Consider the following 9,103-nt stretch of genomic DNA (forward strand, 5'->3'; position numbering starts at 1 on the left):
ACCCACTTTTAATTGAATCTTCGTTGTGGGGTTAAAGTTTAATATTGTGTACTCTTCATGGACTCGACAACCCTTTTTCTTTTAAAATTAATCACAGATAAAAGAAATTGATTTGTGATTGTCCAGAGTTTTAATGCATATCAGAATAAAAAAGGCCACAAAGTGCAATACTGTATAGTGGAAGCAAATTTGATTACAACAACCATCACCATTCTAAAGATATTTCTTGAACAATTTTTTTCTCAAAATTCTAATTCAGACAATTTTTTTGAGTTTGATAAAACTCAGAGCTGTTTATAAAATACAACAACTTTGCCTCATTGACATTAATTCTAGGACATAGTTTTTTTTTTTTTCATTTCATGATTCATTTTACACAGAACGTAACCATAATGGTAATCAATTTTGAAACTGGTACAACCCACTTACACATATTTCTAAAGTCAAGATTGGTCTACCTGAATTTCCAATTATCACAGTCTACTAGTAAATGGCAGAGGCAGCAGATATTTGATTAAACACATAAAGGGAGAGACATTACTTAATGTTAGTCTACAATTATTAACATGTAAATTCTAAGTTAGATTATTGATTTTTTTGAATCTCGTCCCGAATTGCCTTTTCATTTGCTCCAACAACTTCCCCGACCTGAAAAAGAGAAAAAATGATTGAAGTTCTTTGAAAACAATTACACTTGACAAATATACTGGAACCATTATAGACCAACTTCTCATTTTACATCTTAAATACATAAATAAGTTGATATTCTGGAGAAGGGGTGGGTGGGGAGTGGGTGTGATGTAAAAATAAATTCACACCCAATTTTTACGTATCACGATGTGGCAACCCTGAAAACCAAGACACCTAGCCATCAGACTTTTTAAAAAATAAAAACAATGAACATGGCCTAACAAAAGTGTTTAGATTGTACCAGTATAAAAAGTACAGATTTTGGCGCCATTTATTTGCAACAGTACATACACTCAAGTATGCTCTATAGTTTAGAGCCTTCAAATTCAGCACAGTACAAACCTTTGCTCCATCCTTGTAAATATGGAATGTTGGCATGGCTGAAATTTCACAAGCCGCAGCAGTTTCCTATAAAGTAGAACACAATAATACAGTAGGAAATTTGTATATGCCCGGCAGCCCAAGAAGCAGTAGGATGCATGTATGTCTTCAAAAGATTCATGTTTAGTGTTCAGTAAACACTTTCTGCGGCAGAAATCCTTTTAAAATTTGGGATGCATATCATATTCAGGTAAAATTGTTGCATCTTCCATCTTTTTTACCATGATTTCTTAATTACAACAAAACCAAGATCATCATTGCTAATATTGTAAATTATGAATAATTAATTTGTCTCTTCACTTGCCTCAAACTTTCTTTGAAACATGCTACCAACCTCATAAGATTAAGAATGTTAAATTTACATCGAGATTGAGAGTCACCATTTTTTACATGTAATCAGTCCATAACTACTAGCGCATGTTTTTCTGCGCAATAAATACACCATTTTTAGACGGAGGCTGTATAACGCAGGCATAACAGCTTCCGTATATATTGTGATTGTCTTGCCCGTGATGTCAAATAATGAGCATTCCCTAAGCACCATCTAGCGGTGGACGAAATATTAAATAATTATGAGATTCAATGAATAAACATGGTGTGCTTTTTCATTCGCGTATTATCAATTAATCTCCCGCGGGGACGTATCTTTCTTTTCCACTGCACCTCCCCACTGCAAAATTAAGTTCATGTGTTTATTGTGTCCATTGTCTTAACCAGAGAGAGAGAGAGAGAGAGAGATTTCTGTTGAGAAAAAAGAAGTATATGAATTAAACTTTAAAAACAAGGTATATCAATTTTTAAATCAAACATCACAAACCGTGTAGAATACTACATTGTTAGGCATACTTCCTTTCTCTTTTCTTGAAATCAAACATCACACACAGTATATAAATAGTGCCTGTTTGGGAGGGTAACAGTTGAAATTGACACCCCGAGAAAACCATTGTCAACCGACGCGAAGCGGAGGTTGACAATGGTTTTCGAGGGGTGTCAATTTCAACTGTTATCCTCCCAAACAGGCACTATTTATTTTGTTATACTGAATGTCTTTTTTAAAATTTTTAAGAAAATTTTACTGCTTTTATATAGGAATAGCGTGAATTCTACAGCGAACCGTACGCGCATAATTTTCGCGCATGTAACATTTTTTAATGTTACCCGTTGCCAAGTGCGTTGCTAACGCTGAGGGTAATAGTAAATATTATTAACTGCGTCTTAACCAATCAGATTTCAGTATTTAACATGAAAGTATAACAATGTAGAATACTACATTGTTAGGCATGCTTCCTTTCTCTTTACTTGAAATCAAACATCACAAACAGTGTAGAATACTTTATTGTTAGACATACTTCTTTTCTCCTTACTTGAAATGAAAACTATTAGAACGAAACTTGTTCCCCTTATTTCGGAAGGAACACGTGGTGCACCTCGCGTGTTGATTTGGTTATAATTAACAGGGTAACACTCGGACTCTGACTGAAACTGCATGCTGGATTCAATCACAATGTACTGTATTTTTTTGTGGATACTAAATTTATGAATATATAATATTAGTATATTTCAAATGAATGTACGTAAAATTACGCCTAAACAATACCGTTTTTTTTAAGTTTAATTCGTATACTTCTTTTTTCTCAACAGAAATCTCTCTCTCTCTCTCAATGATCATAATAAGATAATATCTGGATTGTGAATTTGCAAGTCACTATACACAGGAAATATAATGATAGTTAATTAATCTAATTACACAAGAGTAATTCGAGTTGTATGCATTTAATAACATGTACAGTTTCCCATGTTGTTTTGTGATGCAAAATAATTTCCTCCTTCCTTTTTTGTAAAAAATAAACACCTTTAAGTAGTAATATAACAAGCTTATATGGTTAAAATAAGAGAACAACACTAATTATTTTAATATTATTAACCTAACTCTGATGTCAACCTAAAAAATATCCTCGTGCAATAATTCTAAACTGCTTCGCAAATATTCTAACATGATAAGCGGTAAGCGCGCTGTTATTCCTTAAATAAAAAAAACATATATTGTCATTATTTTAATTTCCTCCAAAATGATGCCTTAGTCTGATAGTACTTTCAGTACTTTGATTTCAATGAGTGGAACTGTAGCTCCCAGGTTGTCCTTCCAAATTTTTTCAGACATGGAGCTGAAGAGCTGCAGCTACCCAAATTAAGTACTTACCTCATTTTCATCTACATCCACCTTGATGAAAACAACACCAGAATATTCCTTTTCCATTTCCTGAAATATTAAAAGATAGCTTGTACACGCTAGGTAGACCATATATTGTTTAATATGTATCACACTTTACATGCTTGAAAAAAATATTGAATTACTTCAAAGCTTTTTAAAATGGCATAACAGGCATATGCAAAACATATTAAGAGTTTGAATTGTAACTCAAATACCTGTTAGACTGGCTTTAAATGAATAGACCTGTTAACCTATATGATATAAATGTATTTTTTATAATTTTTTAACAATAAAAGGAAAGAAAAAGTGAGCAAGCTCACAAACCCCATGCTCTCTTATTGCTTGACATTGCAACACATAATGAATGACTGCGTATGCATTAAATACACACTAAAAAATTAGTAATTAAGGGACATGACTTAAGATAAATCATCAAATCAAAACTTTCTGCAAATAAAACAAATTTCTAAATTTAAGAAAAAAGTGGAATTGGAACTTCTTGGTAATTAGCACATCTACACATTGCATGCTAAATACATAAAAAGTTTTATGAAATTCAGTACAACAGCTAAAGGTATGTCACTTTATCAAGAATTACTTTTTTTTTAGACACATAAAAATTTTTTCAGAATATCAATTATATCATTATAGCTCAGTTGTTAAAGCTAGGGACATGCCCTGTCTTGATAACTCAACTGCATCGCTATGAGTGGTCTTTTGTTTTTTTTTAAATTGTGATCAAACAAACATCATCAACATTCACAAAACGGGTTCTGAATTTTCATATGCAGTTGATGTTCTCTATAGTCTGTCCCAAGTTATTGCTTCCATCAATTTTTGATGATTTTAAATAAAAATACACATAACTGTGAAAGAAATACAATTGAAATCAATGAAAGGGAATATATCCAAGATATCTTCAGTGAACAATTATCCCTTTTCACTCATACAATTTCACAAGAACAAAAAACAATTTTCTTACGGAGATTTGTAATGGGAAATGTTTACATCTTTTTTTCATTTGGAATACACTCGGAATACATCGCGATATTTTGTAACATTATCATTGGGGCTTATTAATGGCTGATGCGATGCAAAATCTCCGTAGACTTTCAATTTTTGGATGTGTATTGAAACCTGAAGCGGTAGAGGGGGCATTTCAAAACAGATAATCTGGACATTTTTCATATATCGTGGATGAACGTAGTTTGAGCACAAAGGTATTTACTATTATTGAAATATCAAGCAAAAAGTGGTGGAAGCAAAAACTCGGGACAGAGTATAGACAGTTGAAACCAAAAGCACTTCAAACGTCTCCTCCACTTGCAGCATAAGATCACATCCATTGTTATACCTCTTGTACATTAAATTTTTAATTTGTTCAAAAATAGAAGCGTTGAATCAGACAAACAATCTTACAAATTGGTATGGCCTGAAGAGAAATTTTACTGACAATTTGTTCATTACTATATTTGATATATGGCCATAATTCTAAGTTTAAAAGGGCTGAAATTCCCAAAATTTTAATGAGATCAAAATTTCTTAGTAATATGCAGATCTACACATTGTCCAATTAAGATCATCTTCGCTAGCCAAGGGTTTACGATCCAGGAGCAGAGTGGATCGTAAACCCTTGGCTAGCGAAGATGAATTAAGATCTACATAAATGTTTCTCGAAATTCTGTGCAGGTGTTTGATAGGAGTTGCACTGACAAAAAAAAGGACTGACTGACTGATGGACAGTTAAACCCCTTGCAACTTCTTCCATGGGTAAAATAATTCTGTCAAAATCCTGTCATGCTTTTCATACTTAGTTTACAATTTGGGAATAAATGTGTGCAAAATGTACATCGAGTTGCTGCTAAAAATACATAATATGCACCATATCTGGCAAGGTGCATTAATACACATATCATTTTAATTCAAAATTAGTGCATGATCTAGATATAATCTACTGTATTAGAGACCAGCGATTATGTTTGTTTTTTGAAGTGTTCTCTTCTGCTTAGGGTTTGTTGCCCCTGGACCTCTGGCTAATAAGTTTTTCTCTATTGAACGAGGTTGGCAGGTCTACATGTAAACAGATACAATTTCTTCCACTCTTAAAAGCTTTACCTCAATCTTTGGAGCAATCATTTTGCAGGGTCCACACCAAGTAGCAAAGAAGTCGACTACAACCATCTTGTTATCCTTGATGGTGCTGTCAAATTCAGCCTGTAAAAAAAAGGAACAACTACAAGATGTACTCTATGAAATAACAATATGGTCAAAACGGTCTTAGCGGCCATACGAAATCAACAGCCACTCCTGACCAGCTGCCAGTTTTATTTCCACCAATCCCCACCCCCTGACAATTTTTCTTACATATTTGTCCTGGAATAAGCAGCCATTCGTGTTGCACGACCAGCGACCAGTCAAATCCTGACCCATCATATTATTAACACTTTACTCAGCGGCCATTTGATCGCAATATATCCCAATTCTGTCATAACATTTCAAGTGTTTTTTTTTTATCATGTGAATTTATAGATCTACTTCATAGTAATCTTTGAACTGCTCAATATTGTTACCCATCACAGACAACAAGGGTATACAGGTTTTGATAATTTCATTGCCCCAAAGCCCCAAATGTCTGCGATGATAAGTGACAGGGCTTAATGACAAATGAATAAACAGCTCAAGCTAATTTTCAATTGCCATTAATAATGATTGACTAATTATTTATCTATTAACAGATTATAAGCACATCATTTTTCTGCAATTAAACACTTTAAGAAATATTACACATCCAGTTAAAATATTGCGTTAAACAAACAGAAGAAGTGTACATTTAAAAAAAAAGGTTATTTCAGTATGATAGCCTGTGCTTCACCTGGAAGAAAAACCTGCTAAAAAATAAAAATCCATTGTGGTGTATCATATGCATCCCTTTCTTAAAAAGAAATATTCTAGAAAAAAGTACACATCATATAATATTTGCCAAAATATGGTAATCAAATATTTTTGGTTGAGTGAAACCAACACAACTGGTGTTAACCTACACAACAATAACAGCGATAATGACTTTAATACAAACAAAATGATGTATTTACAATTAAATTTTTTTACTTTGTTTCCAATTTTTGTTTTTTAATAAGCAACACATATATCATGTCAGATTAAAATGTATAAAGAGTCTTCTTACAAAGTTGTTTGAAAACGAGATATAATGAGTTATAATACTGTAAATTCCTTATTTTACGTGAGTACTTAATTCCGCGATTCCACGGTTTTGTATCAAATCGCAAGAACATAATATCGCAATCACCAATTTTTTTGTTATTATTTCCTATAGTTTGAAACTGTCTGAAAAATAAAAGCGAGATTTTAAAATCCACGATTTTACGTGGAAATTAATTCCTCGTGTTTAATTAGGAATTAAACTATGGATGAATTTCGTTACTATTATGTTTGCATAGCCTATTCTGAGTGGGGGGGGGGATAGGGGGCAAACTGGAATAAGAGCTTAGGTGGCCACTTCCAAAGTTTCCTGGTGGTGGTGTCTTAAAAGTTTTGGCAGTATGTTCTACATAATTAATAATCTCTTCAAAAAACATCCCAAAAGCAAAAATGTAACTCATACATTTAATTTTGTTAAAACTGTTTCATGCTTTAACAGCTACATTAGACACAAGCTGATGACTCGTCCTCCTATAGTAGTCCATGTGTACAGTGGTATCAATTTATGCATGATGTCACTATATCGAGCATACTCTGGTATATATAAAGTGTGTAATTATGTATTTAAGAATAACGAAAAAGGATATTACTTGTAGGAAAACCACTGGTTTCGCTTTCATTTTTTATGAAAATGTTGGCAACTAGAGTGAAAAAGATTTAGTGACATGCACACTATACATGTATTTGAAAAGAGAATTAACAAAAAGAGATGAAAATAGAAACCTGGAATGCTGTTTCGAAAGTTTCCACTTTAGATATTAACATCAAATTACGAAAAAGGATATTACTTGTAGGAAAACCACTGGTTTTGCTTTCATTTTTTATGAAAATGTTGGCAACTAGAGTGAAAAAGATTTAGTGACATACACACTATACATGTATTTGAAAAGAGAATTAACAAAAAGAGATGAAAATAGAAACCTGGAATGCTGTTTCGAAAGTTTCCACTTTAGATATTAACATCAAATTAATGATACCTTCCTCATCTTCTTGATCATAATGAATAATAACGTTTATATAATTTCCTCTAAAAATTCACAAATCTAACATAATGCCCTTGTAATATGACTTCCCATAACAAAACATAGACACAGAGACTCTAACCAAGCGGTTCGCTGATCTTCTATAGGCCTAGTTCTAGTTTTGCCACTAAGGGTGGAGAAGGTGGGGTGGGGTAGAAAGAATAATCTTACAGTGACCAGGCTATGCTCTGGTCACAGTAAGAATTTATCCCATATACTTGCAATGTATCAGCCACGAAGCAAATCTGCTTCCCGGTAATTTTATAAGTCTGTTAAAAATAATCTGCAGGGGAAAAACACATTTTTATACATTACAAACCTTTATGAACATGCACATAATATCCATATACCAAGGCTTTTTGTTAATACATACAACTTCAATTTTGTAAGAAATCGCACTTTGAATGTCTCAGATTTTATAAATAACATGAAAACCACAAACAGCGAATTTTCAAACGTGATGTTAAAAGTGTCAGTGATTTCGTTGCAAAAACAGTTAATGTGGTAAAATGGGATTATAAAAGAGCAACATTGTAGGTATTTGAGACCAATCATATGAAAATTTAGGCGAGATACAGCGCGATATAATTTTTTAATTTCCTACCAAGCGGTTATATGAGACGAATTCTATCGTTAAATCTATCTATAGGACATCCCTCATTTTGACAATAGAACATTCTAGGGGTGGGGGTATCGTGATACTAAGCATTCATCAAACTCAAATACACACGACATAACATTGATAATACAAAACATATTCAAAATATATTAGCAATCGGAAAATGTTTATATTTGTAAATTTGACTTTTTAAAAAAATAGAATCCTTGGTTTCTATGTTTGCCTTCAACTCAACTGCTCAATGTTTATCATTATGTAACCACAGGTACCTGAATTTTTATTGAGCAATCAGTCGCTCAATAAGTCAAATATAAAAAAAAATTCGACATCCTCTACATATAAATACATAGAGAAAGTAGAATTTTTTTTATATTTGGCTTTTTGAGCGACTAATTGATAAAAATTCAGGTGCATGTGCGGTAACCCACCGGGACCGCGGGACGAGCCTATCAGTATCATCATGGCATGGCAAGTGCTCTGGAATAATTTCAACTTCACAACATCGTGCTTATAATAACAGTAAAATAAATATCGCCTTACCTTTGAATCTACCTGTTTCACCATTTTGACGCCTGTCTATGTAAAATATACAACAGAGGTATTGCAAAACGTTATATGATTATCCTAGCAATGAGTGCCTCTGTGCGCGCCTCGCTATATGCTTGACTAGTCCCTTCATATCCGGAGCACCAGTAAAACGGAAACAATCAAGGTACCGAAAGTACTTGAAAGGGATTGGCTCTGCTCTTCAAACGAGTGCATTTTCCTTCATTTAATTGTTAAATAAACGTTCAAACAAACTTATTATAGAATTTTTATTTCTTTTTTTTTTTTTGGGGGGGGGTTATTAAAATAAAACCAATATTTTTTCTGTTGTCTGTCCCGAGGTATTTATGCTACGCATTTGTACGATTCTTTTTTTTTTATAAAAATACACATACCTGTAAAAGAAGTGCAATT

At 33.0% G+C, this 9,103-nt stretch overlaps 1 protein-coding gene across 1 annotated transcript; it reads right to left on the reverse strand.

Annotated features, from left to right (window-relative positions):
- Positions 1-111: 111 nt before the first annotated feature.
- LOC128156931 (uncharacterized) lies at positions 112-8,840 on the reverse strand. The gene is made up of 5 exons (XM_052819267.1): positions 8,684-8,840; positions 5,399-5,497; positions 3,272-3,331; positions 1,033-1,098; positions 112-648 (listed from the first exon to the last, which is right to left on the reverse strand). The coding sequence occupies exons 1-5, from the start codon at positions 8,705-8,707 to the stop codon at positions 586-588; spliced, it is 312 nt and encodes a 103-aa protein (XP_052675227.1). The 5' UTR covers positions 8,708-8,840; the 3' UTR covers positions 112-585.
- Positions 8,841-9,103: the final 263 nt, after the last annotated feature.

The sequence above is a fragment of the Crassostrea angulata genome, chromosome 7 (genome assembly GCF_025612915.1).
Source record: "Crassostrea angulata isolate pt1a10 chromosome 7, ASM2561291v2, whole genome shotgun sequence".
Lineage (NCBI taxonomy): Eukaryota > Metazoa > Mollusca > Bivalvia > Ostreida > Ostreidae > Magallana > Magallana angulata.

Excerpts from the sequence above, each read along its gene's own strand:
- LOC128156931 (XM_052819267.1), bottom strand. The coding sequence starts at position 8,707 with ATGGTGAAACAGGTAGATTCAAAG. Across the intron at positions 3,332-5,398 it reads TGATTGCTCCAAAGATTGAG|GAAATGGAAAAGGAATATTC; the intron begins GTAAAGCTTTTA and ends TTAATATTTCAG. Across the intron at positions 649-1,032 it reads TTTACAAGGATGGAGCAAAG|GTCGGGGAAGTTGTTGGAGC; the intron begins GTTTGTACTGTG and ends TCTCTTTTTCAG.